Below are 18,998 nucleotides of genomic sequence, written 5' to 3'. Positions count from 1 at the left end.
TGTAAATATGCTTTAAAAATTCTCTTAAGAATCAGAAACATTTGGCTCCAGCTTCTACCCAGAGAACTGGGAAATAGCCTGGCACCCTTCTCTTGGAAGTGAAATGTGTAGCACACCAGACTGAAATAGGGTGGCTTAAAGGAGGCTGCTTCCCTATTCTCTGACTCTTGGACAGCAGAATCCCAATTACAAGAGTCAATTATGGTGTGTCTGATTCAGCTTCCTCTGTTTATATACTATGATATCAAGAGGGCCTTTTTTTAACAACAATGACTGGAATAGCTTAAAAAGTCTGAGTCCTACTACGGAGTAAGAACTATAAACAGTTGACTAGACAGTTAATTTCAGCAAAATTCTAGAAGGTATCAATAAACCATAATTACAAATAAGTGGTGGGAGTTCTATATTTTTCCTCAGTGAGAAGCCAGTTAAGCTAGAGACGTACTCCTCATCTAGTCTGATATGATGTCTTCCTTTTTGCGTTAGTTAAATCTATAATCTCTTCTATGTAATCTTCTCTATTTTTATTTCAAAATGTTCAAGGAAAAAGTTTGCCTTGTTGAATCTGAGTCTTTAAAACCATGTACAAAAAAAATGATTATCCTCTACTTAAATGTTGCAATTATTTTTTCTTTCATTCCACAGATCTTTATTATATTATATGACCAGTACCATGCCAAGCCTTAAAGATACGAAGGTAAGCCAGATAGAAATAATCCTTGACCTTATAAAGCTTACTCTCTTCTATAAGTAATCCCAGTGATTAGGTGCTTAAAATCCCAGTGGTAGGTGCTTAAAAAATGAAAGATGAAACATAGGTAGGACTTTCAGATAAAATAAAGGATGCTCAGTTAAATTTGACTTTCAGAGAAATAAAGTATAATGCACTAATTAGTGTATTTCCCATATAATCTGGCAACCCTGTGGAAGTTCAGAGCAGGAGCTTTAAACTTAGTTGAAGGGAATGAAAAAAGGCTTCTGGAAGGAAAGGACATTTAAACTGAAACCGAAATTTTACCTTATGTACCAAGTATCAGTAGAATCACTAAGTAGGATTTACTTCTCTCTGCAAAATGCCTTCTGCCCATTGTGGGGGTCTGGCCATTGTCTCTCTCTTCAAGGTGTTCTTCCCATAGAGTGAAGAGGGAAGATGTCTTTAAACTCTTCTCTCTTTATTTAAAAAGAATGATTTATAAATCACAGATGCTCCTCAACTTAAATAAGGCTATGTCCCAATAAACCCATCACAAGTTGAAAATATTGTAAATCAAAAATGCATTTAATACACCTGATATATGGAACATCATAGCTTAGTCTAACCTACCAGAAACATGATCAGAACACTTACACTAGAGCCAGGTATGGTGTGTGATGGCTCACGCCTGTAATCCTAGCACTCTGGAAGGCCAAGACAGGTGAATCTCTTGAGTTCAGGAGTTTGAGATCAGTCTGAGCAAGAGCAGGACACCTTTCTCTACTAACAGTAGAAAAAATAGCTGGGTGGAGAGAGGGGAACACTTTTATACTGTTGGTGATACACAGCCTCTTTGGAAAGAATTATGAAGAATCCTCACAGAACTCAAATTAGTTCTTCCATTTGACCCCTCAATCCCACTACTAGGCATCTACCCAGAAGAAAAAAAAATCATTTTATCATAATGACATTTGCACTAGACTGTTTATTGCAGCTCTATTCATAGTCACCAAAATGTGGAAACAACCTAAATATCCACTAATCCAGGAATGGATTAATAGGCTGTGGTATATGTATACCATGGAATGCTATTCAGCCATTAAAAAGATGGAGAGTTTACATCTTTTGTATTAACCTGGATAGAGTTGGAATGCAGTCTTCTTAGTAAAGTATCACAAGAACGGAGAAGCAAGAATCCACTGTACTCAATTCTAATATGAAGCCAGTAGGTGGTCTAATACACGTCCACATAAGAGGAAAACTCAAATCAATTCAAGGTGGTAGGGGGGACAGAGAGCAGGGAGAGGGAATAAGGGAGGGGGATTGACTATGCTCCAATTTAATGGGTACAATGTTAGGGTATATAGCATACCTCTTAGGGGTGGGACACAATTATAAGAGGGGCATTAACAAATGCAAACAATGTAACCTAACTCGTTGTACCCTCAATTAACCTGGAACAATTAAAGAAAAATAGCCAGGCGTCATGGGGGGTGCTTATAGTCACAGCTACCCAGAAAGTGGAGGCAAGAAGATCTCTTGAGCCCAAGAGTTTAAGGTTGCTGTGAGCTATGATGATGCCATGGCACCCTTGGCATGCTACCTAAGGCGACAGAGTGAGATTCTGTCTCAAAAAACAAAATCATAAAAAAAGAACACTTAGGTTAGCCTAAACCTGGGCAAAATTGTCTAACACAAGGCATATTTTATAATAAAGTTTTGAATATTTCATGTACTTTATTTAATACTATACTGAAAGTGAAAAGCAAAATGGTTGGATGGATACTCAAAGTATAATTTCTACTAAATGTGTTTTGCTTTTGTACCATTGTAAAGTCAAAAAATCCTAAATTGGGGACAATCTGTAGAATCTAAGCTGTAAACTCTTCTTCCCACCAGATAGAAAATGGCTGCCATGTTCTGTAACACTATTAAGTAACCTTCCCTGTTACAGCAGCTCATGGTTTTAAGATTTTTCTACGTTATGCCTATACCCATTTAGGCCACACAAGCTATTAAACTAGTTTTATAATTTTCAAAATGAATTATTTATATATATTTTCCAAATAGGCTACTTTAGGATTTACAAAAAAAGGACTGGTTTTATTTTAAAATGCCAGAAATGCTTTTCCGGCTTTGTCCCCAGCTGATTCTTTTCTTTCTCTCTCTTTCTTCTGGTGTAATCTCTGACCAATATGCAGATGTTTCTGGGGTAAACAACAAACTAACCCTTACTATTTCTCAATAAGTGGTATTACAAATATCAGAATATACTCCTAAATTTTTAGTGAATAAATTATTTGAATCAGCCCACTTATAAGCATTTAAACTAATTACCACCAAAACAATGGAGCAAGATTTTAAGGGGGTATAATCAATTATTTTGAACAAACTTGATCATTGTCACTTATAAAGACAGATAACTGCTTATTTGTATAGGGAATGTTGTCACAGACAAATATCAATAATTCTCTTAATTCCTTTTTAGTCTGACCTTCAAGGTCAAGAGATGTATTAAGAAATTGTGTCTGGGGTGGCGCCTGTGGCTCAGTGAATAGGGTGCCAGCCCCATATACCCAAGGTAGAGGGTTCAAAACCAGCTCTGGCCAAACTGCAACAACAACAAAATAGCCCTGCATTGTGGTGGGCACCTGTGGTCCCAGCTACTTGGGAGAGGCAAGAGAATCGCCTAAGCCCAAGAGCTGGAGATTGCTGTAAGCTGTGACACCACAGCACTCTACCGAGAGTAACAAAGTGAGACTCTGTCGCTAGGAAAAAAAAAAACAAAGAAAAGAGATTGTATCTGTATAACTGCCTAACTGACTCTCCTCAAGGGAAGAGTATCATTCCTGCCAGGATCCACAAGATCTGCAGCACGGCCCTCATGTAGGGGACACTGTGAAGCAGGTTCATAGCGCATAGAAGTCAGCAAAATCATCAGTAGGCCAACCACCAGGCCCAACGCCTTCACCCACTGCATCCCAGGCTGCAGGTGTGGGGTTTTTTGTTTTGTTTTGAGACAGAGTCTCACTTTGTCACCCTTGGTAGAGTGCTGTGGTGTCACAGCTCACAGCAATCTCAAACTCTTGGACTCAAGCAATTCTTTTGCCTCAGCTACTGAGTGGCTGGGACTTCAGGTCCCTGCTACAATGCCCAGCTATTTTTTTTTTTTTTAGAGATGAGGTCTCACACTTGCTCAGGCTGGTGTTGAACCTGTGAGCTCAAGCAATCCACCTGCTTAGGTCTCCCAGAGTGCTAGTATTACAGATGTGAACCACGATGCCTGGCCTCCCCAGGCTGCAGGTTTTTTTGGGCGGGGAGGGTTTTGGGGGTTTTTTTGTTTTTTTTAGAGACAGAGTCTCACTTTATTGCCCTTGGTAAAGTGTTGTGGAATCGCAGCTCACAGCAACCTCCAACTCCTGGGCTTAGGCGATTCTCCTGCCTCAGCCTCCCGAGTAGTATTTTTTGTTGCAGTTTGGCTAGGGCTGGGTTTGAACCCACCACCCTTGGTATATGGGGCTGGCACCCTACTCACTGAGCCACAGTCACAGGCTCCCAGGCTGTAGTTTTACCAATTGCCTGCAACTGGTGAGACAGAACACATCCCACACAAGTTACATGATGTGGACTTACTACTTACAGACAGGCAGCAGGGGACAAAAGAAGCCTCTGATCCATTGTGAGCCAGTTCCCGAGGTTCAAGGAAGCTGCCCAGAGAAGATGGGACTTAACTATGTATGCCCCACTTGCACCTGACGGATCCCGACAGCAGCCTGCCTTGTATACCTCAGGGTTATACACCTCCGGGACAACATGACTCACTGGGCAAAGCTTTGAAGGACATCCTCCTTCCATGGGAGAGAGAAACAAAGCTCAGTCTGTCCATGGCAGTTCTTCCCTGACTCAAGATGTCATATTCCTTAGGAAGGACAGGAGCCAGCCATGGGCTATTTCGGGCAGTTCCTCCATATCTAATGACACTGCATTCCCAGAACATTCTATAGTTATTCTTGAGAACCACAGCAAGAAACTGGGGAGCACTGGGTCCCTCCAACACCTGCATATTTTGAAACATCTTGATGGATCACAATAAACCCCTTAACTGGTCCCCTCACTTATGGCAGAATTGTATACAACACCCTCCAATCCCCTCTGGCCACAGTGCCTGGACTGGGGATAGGCTGATGACCCAGCTGAGCAGAGAGTCCCTTTCCAAGGAATTTGGAAATGAGGATGGACAAGAGCAGAGAATGAGCCTTTCCGTGTGATTGGAACTGTAAAGAGTAAATATGGAAGCTGTGGCTGCCATCTGCCAGCTGCCATATGGCCTGAATAACTGAGAAAACAAAAGCCGAAGGAAAAAGTGAAGTGTGAAATGAAGTAAGCTCTTTCTCTGAGTTCCTGCTGACCTTTCCTTTCCAGTGCCAGCCCTTCTGATGCCTGGTTGTTTACCTTCCCACCTTGGCTCAGTAAGACACTTCTATTTTCTTTTCTATCTTTCTTTCTTTCTTTTTTTTTTTTTCAGACATACCCTCTGTCTATCACCCAGGCTAGAGTGCAGTGGTGTCATCATAGATCACACCAACCTCAAATTCCTGGGCTCAAGTGATCCTTTTGCCTCAGCTTCCCAAGTAGCTGGGACCATAAGCACACACCACCACACCCAGCTAATTTTTCTATTTTTAGTAGAGACCAGGTCTTGATCTTGCTCGGGATGATCTCAAACTCCTAGCCTCAAAGCAGTCTTCCCACCTCAGCTTCCCAGGGTGCTAGGAATACAGTCCTGAGCCACCACACTTGGTCCTACTTTTTTTTTGTCCTAGTTCCTTCCTTGGCCTCCTTTGTTGGCCTTCCAAAGTGCTAGGTTTATAGGCAAGTGATTCTCTTGCCTCAGCCTCCCAAATAGCTGGGGCTACAGGCCCCTGCTACATGCCTGGCTAGTTTTTTAGAGATAGGAGGTCTCATTCTTGCTCAGGCTGGTCTTGAACTCATGAGCCCAAGAACTCCACCTGTCTTGAGCTCCCAGAGTGTAGGATTACAGGTGTGAGCCACTGCAGCCTACTTCTTTAAATGTCTCCTTTTCTTTTTTTGCAGAGATGAAGTCTTGCTATGTTACTCAGGCTGGTCTTAATTGACCTTCCTACCTTGGCCTTCCAAAGTACTAGGTTTGTAGGCATGAGCCACTCTGCCCCACTCTCATTTGTCCTTTTCTACCTGACATTGTTCAAGTTGGTTTCTACTATGTGTAAACATAAACACCCTGATGAGTCCTGAGGGCTGGGTATTGTCCCCTCAGATCCCTCTCATGAGGCAGTTGTTCCTACAGAGTCCCCCTGGGATTACACATTGCTCTTTCTTTAGCAATGTGCTCTACTCATCAATACTGCAAGGCAAGACAAATGAGAAAAGGTACATGAAGCCCAGTGGGAAGAACTGGACAGAACTTAATTCAAATCTAACCACATCACTTATTCACTGTTTGACCTTAAACTAGTTCCTTAAGCTCTCTGAGCCTCCATTTATTTATGTATTCCTACCGTCCTTGCAGTTTATTAATCTACCACCATAACAGTAATCATAATTCTCTTCAATTCTTCTCCCTCTCTGCCGCTAACACCAACTCCTCAGCACCTCCCCTGTGTATTTAATATTACAGGGCTTCTGCTTTCTCACAGCTCTGGTCTACTAAAGACTTTCAATAGTCTCTCTATGAATCCTTCCAGCTTCAACTTTAGCTCCTACCAGCCACTTAGTAACTCACCCTCCATATTCCACAAGGGAACTCTTTTTAAGGGGACAATCTGTCAGTTACCTCTGTCCCTCTCTTGGGAGGAACTTTTGAGCCCAGACTTTTTTATCAGCTATGGCAGGGAAAGCAGGTAGGGAAGACAGGTAGGTTGGTCACTCTGTGCAGAACATGGCCTCTCAGTTGCTTTAGTCATCAGGGGCCTTGGCCAGAGAAATTCTTCGAGAAGGAGCAGTGGGTGTGGCAGTCGCTGAGATCCATCTATAGCAGCGATTTATTTACACATCTATTTCTTCTTCTAAATGTGAGCCTTTTGAGAGCAGGATCCGTATTTTAGATATCCCTTTAATGCTTAATCCACAGCACATTCTTTGGCACATTGTATGTTCTCAATAAATTTTACTGAATGAATGAATGAATTGATGAATGGCTGTCTTGGCTCCCCACCCCATATTGTTAGCTCCCTTGATTGGCCCCAGAATAACACAGATACTTACAATTAACACATTACAAGACTGTCTTGGGGACTGTTTTAAGAAATGCTGGTTTTGGCAGAGTGCAGGGGGTCACACCTGTAATCCTAGCACTCTGGGAGGCCAAGGCAGGTGAATTATTTCAGTTCAGGAGTTTAAGACCAGCCTGAGCAAAAGCAAGACCTCATCTCTACCAAAAAATAGAAAAATTAGCCAGGTATGATGGTGGGTACCTATAGTCCCAGCTATTCAGGAGGCTGAGGCAAGAGGATTACTTTAGCCTGGAGTTTGAGGTTGCTATGACCTATGATGACACTGCTGAAGTCTACAATAGGGTGATAGAAAGAGACTCTTATATCAAGAAAAAAAGAAAAGAAAAGAAATGCTGTTCTAAAAAATGATTGAAGTACTAGAATTTCTTTTTAAATTTTGGCTTAATTATTTAATTAGTATCATATCAATTCTTAATCTGTACATAATAGTTCTGGAGTGAATTTTTTTCCTAAAGTACTTTACATACTCCCCAGATAGACTGTTTAAAAATTCTAATTTAGATTGGTTTTACTTAATTTGTCTGAACAAATAATATTTTGCAGCAGCTCTCTGGGTAATGAGAATCACTTTGTATAGACAGTAAGGATGTGCTTAAACATTTATTGCTTTCCCTCTCAGCTAGTGAGTCATTGACCCTGAAGCTGGAGTGAGGGTGGTTTGTACTGCACCATGGAGAACTCAATCGTCACCATGGTAACACAGAGCCTCTTGCCTACCACTTCTTCCCACATCTTTGTTATATTTAAAGCAGGAAAACATTATTTACTTCTTATTTGATATCCTGATTTTTTTTTAGGGCACAATTTCTAACCTTAGCCATTCCTGTGCATAAAACATTACCATAGCAACAATAATAGTGATCAAAAATAATACCTTAGGAAATGAAAAATGATCTACCAATTCTACAGCATTTTAGGATTCAAACTCTTCCCCTGGAATTTTACATCACAATTATCAAGATGTTGAATGAAATTAAAACATTCCTAACCACCTGGCTAACTGATGATTCCTGTATAGTTTGAAACAGTAACTACTAAATAACATGCATATATTTAAATTTGAAATTTTTTGCTTATCAACAAAACCAATTCCTGTTCATTGTAGTAAAGTTGGAAAATAGGCCAGGCACTGGTAGCTCACACCCGTGATCGTAGCACTTTGGAAGGCCAAGGCAAAAGGATCGCTTGAAGCCAGGAGGTTGAGACCAGCCTAAGCAAGCATGAGACCCTGTCTTTACAAAAAATAGAAAAATTTACCAGGCATAGTGATGCATGCTTGTAGTCCCAGCAACTGAGGAGGCTGAGACAGGAGAACTCCTTAAGCCCAGGAGTTTAGGTCACAGTGAGCTATAACAGTACTGTGAGAGTTTGTAAAAAAAAAAAAAAAAAAAAAGAAAGAAAGAGAAAGAAAGAAAGGCAAAAAGAACAATTTAACAATCCAGCAATCTCCCTTCCCTGGGGTTTACTATGTCTTTCTAGTAACTTTTCAGGATGTGTATATGTTGGGGTGGGGTGGGGTTCTAGTAACTTTTGAGGATGTGTATATGTAGGGGTGGGGTGGGGTGGTAGAAGGAGATAGAGAGGGTCCCCTCCCCCAATATATTTGCTCTGTGTCCTGATTTTTTTACTTAATATTTTGTGAACATATTTTCACATATATCCACTGTGGTGTCATTTTTATTGGTTGAATAGCATGAATGTTCTATTTGAGTGAATTTATAACACTTTAGTTAACAAGTCTTCTTTTGTTGGACATGTTAATCTTTTCCACTTTTCACCAATATCAAACATATACCAAAAAAGCTAAAGAGGGAGAGAGAAAGAGGGGAGGGAGGAAGGACACTGCAATGAACATCGTGTGGAATTATTTCCTTAGCATTATTGGGAAGCGGAACTGCTATTAAAAGGCATGGACTTTTCAGACATTTTTATCAAAGAGCTCTCCAGAACAGATGTAGTACCTTCTCTAATCCTGGATATTATCTTTAAAAATAATCCTTACCAGTTGGATAGGTTAAAATGGTGTTTTAATACTGCTTTGATTTGTATTTTTGATTATTGATGAAAGTGAAGAAAAATTATCTTACTGATCCTTTTTATTCTTTTCTGACTTACCACTAGAAGTCATTTGCCCATTTTTCTACTGGCTATCTCTCTTTTCCTTATTGATTTGTAGGAACTTCCATTAAATTTTCCATTTAACACTAGCCATTTTTTAGTGATTTCTGAAGCAGTTTTTTATTACTTTTTTTGCTTGTTTTTCTTTTCAGTTTAACCGGGGCCGGCTTTGAACCCACCACCCTCAGTATATGCCGGCGCCCTAATCACTGAGCCACAGGCACCACTCTCTGAAGCAGTTTTTAGTGTATGCATTTGAAAATCAATCTTTTGCTTTATGTTTCATGTCATATAATCCCCATTCTCAAGATTATGGGGTTTTTTGTATGTTTTCTTCTAGTAAGTCTATGGTTTAATTTGTTTAATTTTATATTAAAATCTTTATTCCACCAGAAACTTATTTTGGCACGTGGTATATTTTTTTTCTCCAAACAATTGGCCAATTGCCCCTTCATTGCCTGTATATTTTATGCTTTCCTCACTAATTATGAATCCTGTTTTGTTTTTCTGAGAAGAGGTCTTGCTAGGTTGCCCAGGCTGACCTTGAACTCCAGGTCTCAGTGATTTTCCCTCCTGAGTAGCTAGGATTGCAGGTACATGCTGTCACACCCAATTTGAATACCACTTTTATTATCTATCTACTTAGGCCTTAATAACATTAAATTTTAACGTGAAAATATAAAGATGCACCATAGATCTAACCATTTCCCCTCTATACTAGTTGCCTGGGACACTGTCTAGAGATATTTTCTATCTTAAGATAGAAAGTAATTGTGTGGAGGGTGAAGAGGTCTCATTTCAAATTCCAGAAAGATATTGAATGAATCTCTGCCTTTTTATTAAGTCAGAAAATGTTATAAATATTTTACAACAGTATTATTGCTCATATAGACTTGTGAGAGATAGTCTAATCTAAGTCTTTTATTGCTATACATCTGGGCTATAATGGTATATATTTTATGATCATATTTTACTTATTGAATTAATAAAATATTCTGAATTAGTCTGGATGATGTATGCATACATGTATGTATGTATTTATCATCATTATTCAGAAGCTAAATATTATTTATGAATTTAAAATTTTCAACAAATTTTATATACATGGGCAACTCTGTGTGACCAGTTGATAGAGCTGAATGTATTGGTTCATGTTTTTCTGATATAATCAACATACTTATACCTAAGAAAGTGAAATTGATTTTCTTTTCTTTTCTTTTCTTTTTTCCTTTGAAACATAGTCTCACTCTGTTGCCCTGGGTAGAGTGCTATGGAATCATCATAGCTCACAGAAACCTCAAATTCTTGGGCTCAAGTGGTCCTCTTGCCTCAGCCTCCCAAGTAGATGGGACTACACATGCCTGCCACAACACCCGGCTTGTTTTTTCTATTTTTAATAGAGACGGGGTCTTGCTCTTGCTCAGGCTGGTCTTGAACCCCTGAGCTCAAGCAGTTCACCTGCCTTAGCCTCCCAGAGTGCTAAGATTACAGGTGTGAGCTACCTGCCCATCCTGAAATTGATTTTCTTATCCTTTATTAGTGGTTCTCAACCTGTGGGTCACAACTCCTTTGGGGGTCTCCTGCATATCAGATATTTACATTACAATTCATAATACTTTGAAGTAGCAACAAAAATAATTTTAAGGTTGGGAGTCACCACAACATGAACTGTATTAAAGGGTCGTGGCATTAGGAAGGTTGAGAACCACTGCTTTAAATTAAAACTGCGAACACAAAGAAAAAAGTTCTGTATAAAAGATAGATTTAACTTTGTGCTTAAGTTGTCCCTTTCTCCCAAACAAACAAATAAAAATTATAAAGATAATATTTTGGATCTAAATCTAAATAATAGCCTTACTTTTAGTTTTAGTAAAGAATGTAGGTTTAATGGTGAATGCTGTCAGCTTAGGTTTATTTGGGAACAATAACTTTCTCAAACCACTTTGCTCATAATTTAGCCACAATTAAACCACTTCCTTTATGTGCTCCTGAAAATACTACAGTAGGTCAGTTAATCAATATACTATCTCACTGTGATAAATAATGGCCTTATTAGGACAATGACTTAGGTCAAATTACATATCCAAGCTTATATAAGGGTAAATCGGCAGAATTTTATATTAGGTCATTCCAAGGATTGATATTAATATATGTAACCCACTTTGCTTCCCCTACATACATTCTATTAAGACACTTTCAGGTATATTTGATAGATATTAAAGATAATACTCTCAAATATCAGGATTAAATTCTATGTGTAAGCTTGACTGAAAAAAGAGCTGCAGTGTGATTACCAAGAAAATAGTCTCTAAACTATTTGGGCAGAATCTCTAAAGCCTGTTCTTTTCCCAGTGCTCATTTAAAGTGAAGAAAACAAGCCAGGCAGCAGGGGGATTTAGCCTGAAAAGAGGCTTCTTATTTCCCTCCTGAGAGACAAATTTGATTTTTCCTCTTGGCTCATATTACAAAATGTGGCTGTTCTCCAAGTTAGCATTTGAAGATAATTTTTAAAAACTTTCTCATTGCTTTCCCCTTAATCATGCTGTCTATAGTGCATTGAGAGAGAATGTCTCCGCTGGTCTCTCACAGATCATTTCTCATTTTACCCACTAACTTCCTAATCTTCAACAAGAATCTCTTGATCAATCCCTCCACCTTTCTTTTTTCCTTTTTTTTTTTTTGAGACAGTCTTACTTTGTTGCCCTTGGTAGATGCTGTGGCATCACAGATCACAGCAACCTTAAACTCTCGGGCTTAAGCAATTCTCTTGTCTCAGCCTCCCCAGTAGCTGGAACTACAGTTGCCTGCCACAAAGCCTGGCTATTTTGTTTTAGAGATGGGGTCTCACTGTGCATGCTGGTGTCAAACTTGTGAGGTGAGGCAATGTACCCACCTTAGCCTCCCAGAGTGCTAGGATTACAGGTGTGAGCCACTGCACCCAGCCTTTAATTCCCTCCACTTTTCTTGTATAATCCAAGTATAATGTGCTAGCCTTAAGAAAACAAGGTGATACTTTTTCTCTTGGGAGTTTTCCTGATTTCACTTTTATTTCTTTTGATTTTTCCAGGCTTGTTTTCTTTCCTGGTCTGTCCTCACAGTTCACAATCATTATGTTCCCACGTGTCAGTCTTGGGATTCATAACCCACGGCAAAGGAGGCAGATGTGTGGCCTACACACACTGATATCTTCATTCTACAGCCAAGTTCAGATCCTTTTTATCAGAAGATCCGTGAGCACAGGAATTATGTCTACGCTACTTGCAGTGCCTACCACAGTATTCTCAATAAATGTGTATTGAAGTAATAATACCTGCCACCATTTCTATAAATCTACTTATTAAATGATAGTGATTGTGTTTTTCTAAGACTGAATTTGGAAAAATTAAGTAACTTGTTCTTGGTCACAAGACTAGTAAAAACTGAAGAGCCAAGACATGACTGAATCCCAGGTATGGAAGACTCAGGGCTTATGTTCAGTCTCCATCCTAACAGTGTAGAAGGCAGCATAAGCTAACCATGAAGAAGTGTTGCCCTGGATTTAAATCTTGGCTTTGTTACACAGCAGTTAATCTAAGCTCTCTGTGCTTCAGTTTCATGATCTGCAAATTAAGAGATCATTTATTGGGCAAATATTCATTGGTTCCTAGTCATTTTACCTCAAAGTTTATCTCCAATCTGCTGTATTGCCTTTGTATAATTTGACACATTTGATACTGATTATCACCAAGGATTTAGACTTCTAAAAATGACAGGCTTAAATTACTCTAGTAGGCAAAGGTCCCAATCAAATGAGATATTAGCTGCAAGCAGGGCAGTTTGGAATGGCTAGTCATAGATAACCAGTTATGGCCTCATTAACAGTGGTGAGAATGGGTGCTCTGCACATATTATTGGAATGTCTGAAGACTGAAAATTTATCCTCTTTTTTGTCATTTTATTTTATTTTTGAGATAGATTCTCATTCTGTTGCCCTGGATTGAGTGCCGTAGCATCCTAACTCACAGCAGCCTCAAACTCTTGGGCTCAAGCCATCCTCTTGCTTCAGCTTTCCAAGTAGCTGGGACTACAGGCACCCACCATGATGCCTGGCTAGTTTTTCTATAGAGTAGAGACAGTGTCTTGCTCTTGCTCAGGCTGGTCTTGAACTACTGAGCTCAAGCAATCTACCTGCCTCATCCTCCCAGAATGCTAGGATTACAGGCCTGAGCCACCAGACCTGGCTTCTTTTTGCCTTTTTAAAATAAAGACTATCACTGTTTTATTCTCCTTCCTTTTTTACTATAGCAATTACTACCATCCCTGCTCCCATTGATTATTTATAGAGTGCACTGACTATTTAGTCCATGGATTGCAGGACCATGAGGAGCCACAGATAGATAAGACTGTACTAGAACTGGAAGAATGGGCATTTTATTTCCAGAGATCAGGATTAGAAGAACAATAACCTCGAGATGTTCCTTCTACCACTTGGATGTACTTTCAGGCTTAGAAAGAAGGCAAGTGCAGGACTTGTACTAGATGGCTGGGTCAAATAGGTTGGAGGCATTTTTGGCATTATACATATGGGAAAAGGCAACCACGGAGTAAGACACAGCAGATACCTCTTATGCCAGCCACAGAGCTCACGGTGACACTTCCCTCCCTAGCGTAAGGGGGGAAGAGTAGCAAATATCTGCAAGCATCACTTGCAGTCTAGTCATGACTGAGTGACATCCAGGTAGAAATATGACCCAGACTGGCCAAACAGACTTACTTTTCTGGGAAACTGGAATTTTGAAATGAGATACCTAGAAACGGGGAGTTGTTTACAGTCCACCAGGAGAATGGTTTATGGATTCTTACTACTGAGCTCCACAGAGTTTCCCTGGTTATTCAGCAATTTCCAAGATTTCAGGAGACACCCCAGTATCCTTTCACTAAATTCACCTTAACTAGTGGGAGTTGCTATTTGCAAACAGAAGAACCTGAACTACACTTTCCTGAATAGCTTTCTCCTATACGCCACCTTCATATGTTCCTTTCCCTATATCCTCCACTAAAAATACCTAAAAATTGGGCGGCTTACGAAGAATATCATGATGTCTTGACTCAGTGAGCTTTTGCTGTTCCCTCTGCATAGGATAGGTCTTCTAAAATACTTTCCATTGTCACCCTATACTTACTTGCTTTAATTTGGAAGGTTTCCTACTATGCCCATAAAGCCTGTCACTCCCCAGTCATGGCACCTTGTATAATCCTTGATTACTTGCCCGTCTCATCAAATGGCAAGCTCTCCTATAGCAGGGATCTTCAACTCACGGTGAAGGTCTCACAGTGTGCCGTGAGAGAATCTTGGGTGTGCCATGAAAATTTTTAAAGATCATTAATTAAATTATCTTTGAGGCCAGGCATGGTGTCTGTTATCCTAACACTCTGGGAGGCTGGGGCAGCTGGATTGCCTGAGCGCAGGAGTTCTAGACCAGCCTGAGCTAGAGCAAGACCTGATCTGTACTAAAAAAAGAAAACCAGCCAGGCCTTGTGGCGGGTGCTGGTAGTCCCAGCTACTTGCAGAGGCTAAGGCAGGAGGATCACTTGAATCCAGAAGTTTGACACCACCACACTACCTAGGGTGACTGAGTGAGACTCCGTCTCCAAAAAAAAAAAAAACCAATTATTTTTCAAAGAGGCTGGGTGCAGAAGCTCATGCCTGTAATCCTAGCACTCTGAGAGCCTGAGGCAGGTAGATTGTCTTGAGCTCAGATGTCTGAGACCAGCCTGAGCAAGAGCAAGACCTGTCTTTACTAAAATTAAAAAAACTAGCCAGGCATTGTGGTACATGCCTACAGACCTAGCTACTCAGGAAGCTGAGGCAAGAGGATCACTTGAGTCCAAGAGTTTGAGGTTGCTGTGAGCTATGATGCCATGGTACTCTACCAAGGGTGACAAAATGACACTGTCTCAAAAATAAATAAACAAATCTTTATTTGAAAGAAATTGAAAGCACCGTAAGTATATTCATTTTTTTTACTCTTTTTTTGATCTACATAATTTAAATGTGCCCTGGAAGTTTAACTATAGGTTGAAGTGGGCTAAGAGATTAATTAAAAGGGGTAAAAAACACTGCTCTATAGAAGATCAACTTCCCATTTGACTTGGTTTCTCCAGTCCGTTACTACAGTGCCCAGCACATGGGAGATCCATTAAGTAAATGAATAAATGAGTCAGTAGTTACTGATTGATCATGAGAACAAGCTCAAGCTTACCTGCTGGAGGATGGTGAGAGACAATGGAAAACAGCCCACACCTTTCCAGATTTGATGACAGCCAGCTGGTCTCCAAACATGTGAAAATCCAGCCAAAATCAGCACAATCACCTGCCCAACCCACAGCTGACTCAGAAAATAATTGCAGAAGAGCTGCCCAACGAATGCATAGACTGCAAAGAAAAAATACTGTTTTAATCCACTGACCTTTAGAGTGTCTTCTTAGGCAGCATTTTTGTGACAATAAATAGCTGGTAAAATATGTGTGGATTAGATTTTTAACTGAGGATCACCAATTTGAGAGCTTTGCTAGAGTCTAAAAAAAAAGAATTTAAATCCAAGGATTACTTTTTTTTTTTGAAACAAGTTCTTACTCTGTCAGCTGGGCTAGAGTGCAGTATAATCATCATAACTCACTGCAACTTCAAAATCCTGGGCTCAAGTGATCCTCCTGCCTCAGGCTCCTGAGTGGCTGGGACTATAGGCATGTGACACTATGCCTGGCTAATTTCTCTATTCCTCGTATAAGCAGACTTTCATTCTTGCTCAGGCTGGTCTTGAATTCTTGGCCTCAGACAATCCTCTTGCCTAAGCCTCCCCAAGGTGGTAGGATTATAGGCCTGTGTCCCCCACTTCTGGCCCAAGGATTGCTTTTAAAAGTCTTTTTATAAATGTGAAGAATGAATATACAGTATTTATAAATCAGTGGAAATAATATTTCTCATTAATTGTCAATGTTTTAAGATTAAGGCTTTTTAAAAACTAGGTTAATTTAAAATTTTTAAAAATTTAAGAAAAAATCAAAAGTAAAATCACCAATAACCTCTTTATTCCAGCACACCTATATTAATTTTTGCATTTCTTTTTTTGTTTTTTTTTTTTGAGACAGCATCTCATTTTGTCACCCTTGGTAGAGTGCTGTGGCGTCACAGCTCACAGCAACCTCCAACTCTTGGGCTTACGAGATTCTCTTGCCTCAGGCTCCTGAGAAGCTGGGACTACAGGCACTTGCCACAACACCCGGCTATTTTTTGTTGCAGTTGCCACTGCTGTTTTAGCTGGCCGGGGCCAGGTTTGATCCCACCATCCTCAGGTAATGGGTGCCTTACCCACTGAGCCACAAGCACTGCCCTTTATTTTTTCTTACAGACAGAGTCTCATTTAGTTGTCCTTGGTAGAGTGCTGTGGCATCACAGCTCACAGCAATCTCCAGCTCTTGGGCTTAGGTGATTGTCTTACCTCAACCTCCCAAGTAGCTGCGACTACAGACGCCCACCACAACACCTGGCTATTTTTTGGTTGCAATTTGGTGGGGGCTGGGTTCAAACCCACCACCCTTGGTATATGGGGCTGGCGCCCTACCCACTGAGCTACAGATACCACCTTAAATTTTTTCATTTCTACTGAGCTTTTATCCATGTGCTTAAGTTTTTCATATGGTTTTTTTTAAGCCAGTCAAATTTAGCAGTGGGGAGTTGATTTACATGTGGTTTTAATAACAAAAAATGTTGTATTTTGCTTTCATTATTAGAGGAAAAATACCATATTCACGTATAATCTTCAGAAGTGGCTACATAACAGTTATTCAAATAGACTTACTATAAATAATCATTTCTCAGTTGTTTTAAAAAGTCAAAATTTTCCTATTACCAACAATGTAAGAAACCAATATTTTTCTTTTTTTTATTTGACTTCTTCAGGCAATCAATATTGTCTTTCTTGATTATTGCCGTATTCCCCCACATTTCCAGTACCTAGCAAAGTATATGGTAGCCATGCAATAAACATTTGTTGAATAAAAGCAATGCATAAATAAGTAAGTAATATTTACACAAGTATGCTTTCTAGTTCTATCTACTTCAAATGCTTTTTAAGCAGAATTAGCAGGACTGAATTAACTTTAAAATTCACACCATTTGAAAGAAAAATTTATTCGCATCACATTTTAAATTTATAACCTATAGATAAAGGGATTTGTTTCCTTGAATCTCCAGGGCCAACACAGTATCTGGCACATGGTAGGCACTCAATAAATATTTGTTAACTTTGAAAGTGGATGAAGACCTTTAAGGATGGTAGAGTTGGGAAAAAAAAAAAAGTCTAAAGATGGAAAGCAAAAAGAAAATGTATCAGGAAACACTTGATAGAAACCAAGAAGGAAAACATAAAGGAAGTCGTGGTGAGAGAGTTCTGAGTGTGAGACGCAACAGAGAGGAATTGTTGGAAGGGCATCAAAGTTTCTATCAAGTGTTTCCTGATATATTTTCTTCTTTTTGCTTTCCATCTTTGGACTTTTTTCTTTTTTAACTCTACCATCCTTAAAGGTCTTCATCCACTTTCAAAGTTAACAAATATTTATTGAGTGCCTACCATGTGCCAGTTACTGTGTTGGCCCTGGAGATGCAGGGATAAACAAACCAGATACTTGCTGGCTAGTTTGCGGGTACTTATAGTCAAGCTACAACAAGCCCTGTTTTTCAGATGACTCCTACATCTCCACTCTTCAGCTTGCATGAGATATATCCATGTGGATGGCTCTTTTCTTTCTTTCTTTTCTTTTTTTCTTTCTTTAGTTTCTTTCTTCCTTTCCTTTTTTTTTGAGACAGAGCCTCAAGCTGTCACTCTGGGTAGAGTCCTGTAAAATGACAGCTCACAGCAACGTCCAACTCCTGGGCTTAAGCTATTCTCTTGCCTCAGCCTCCCAAGTAGCTGGGACTACAGGCACCACAAGGCCTGGCCATTTTTGGTTGTAGTCGTCATTGTTGTTTGGCAGGCCCAGGCTGGATTTGAACCCACTAGCTCTGGTGTATGTGGCTGGTGCCTTAGCTGTTTGAGCTACTGGCGCTGAGCTAGGATGGCTATTTCTTTTTCTCCATCTAAATCTACCTCCTTAGCCAGGTGTCCTCAAACTACCGCCCGCAGGCCACACCTGGCCCACCTAGGACATTTATCCGGCCTGCCGGGTGTTTTTGCCACCACTGCCTATCCTGCTTAGCAGCCGACTTGTCCCGGGGCCCACAGTCCGGCCCTCCAACGGTCTGAGGGACAGTGAACTGGCCCTCTGTTTATAAAGTTTGAGGACCCCTGTATTAGCTATCATTTCCCCTCATGATTATTTAGGTACAGTCCTTCCTATCCCACCAAATGCAATCAAGAGCTAAATCCTCTAAATTATTTTTCCAAATACCTCTGATTTGTTCCTTCTATCTTATCACTGAACTTTCTTCAGGTTACATCATTATTAATTCATTTTTATAATTGCCTAATAACTACTGTTCTTGTCTCCATTCTAGACCATCCCCCATGCTATCCTAGACTAATACTTTCAAACATTGTTTCTTATGTCATCCCCCTTCTCAAAAATATTCACTGGCTCTTTCCACTATCTGCAAATGAAACTCTAGACTTCTTAAACAGATGCTGGAAAGATTTAAAACTTTGTAGTTAGAAAGCGAATTTTCCACATACTCTGCCATCTTGAATAATCTGAATTTTGATTTTCTCATGTATAAAATGAGGTTAATAACTAGTTATAAAGACAAATACACTTGAAAGTGCTTTATATTTTTTTTTTCCAGTTGCAGCCATCATTGTTGTTTGGCAGGCCCAGGCTGGATTCGAACCCGCCACCTTAGGTGTACGTGGCTGGCGCCTTAGCCACTTGAGCCACAG

The 18,998-nt window shown here is 40.0% G+C and overlaps 1 protein-coding gene across 1 annotated transcript in view; it reads left to right on the top strand.

Moving 5' to 3' along the window:
- CCDC18 (coiled-coil domain containing 18) overlaps positions 1 to 694 on the top strand; it is a 149,211-nt gene extending 148,517 nt beyond the window's left edge. Inside the window, exon 30 of the mRNA XM_023509876.1 lies at positions 646 to 694. Coding sequence (XP_023365644.1) covers positions 646 to 687 — 42 coding nt within the window. The 3' untranslated portion in view covers positions 688 to 694. The remainder of the gene's footprint in view (positions 1 to 645) is intronic.
- Positions 695 to 18,998: the final 18,304 nt, after the last annotated feature.

Source organism: Otolemur garnettii, unplaced genomic scaffold (genome assembly GCF_000181295.1).
Source record: "Otolemur garnettii isolate 467f Iridium unplaced genomic scaffold, OtoGar3 scaffold00010, whole genome shotgun sequence".
Lineage (NCBI taxonomy): Eukaryota > Metazoa > Chordata > Mammalia > Primates > Galagidae > Otolemur > Otolemur garnettii.
This window is presented reverse-complemented; position numbering and strand designations above follow the sequence as displayed.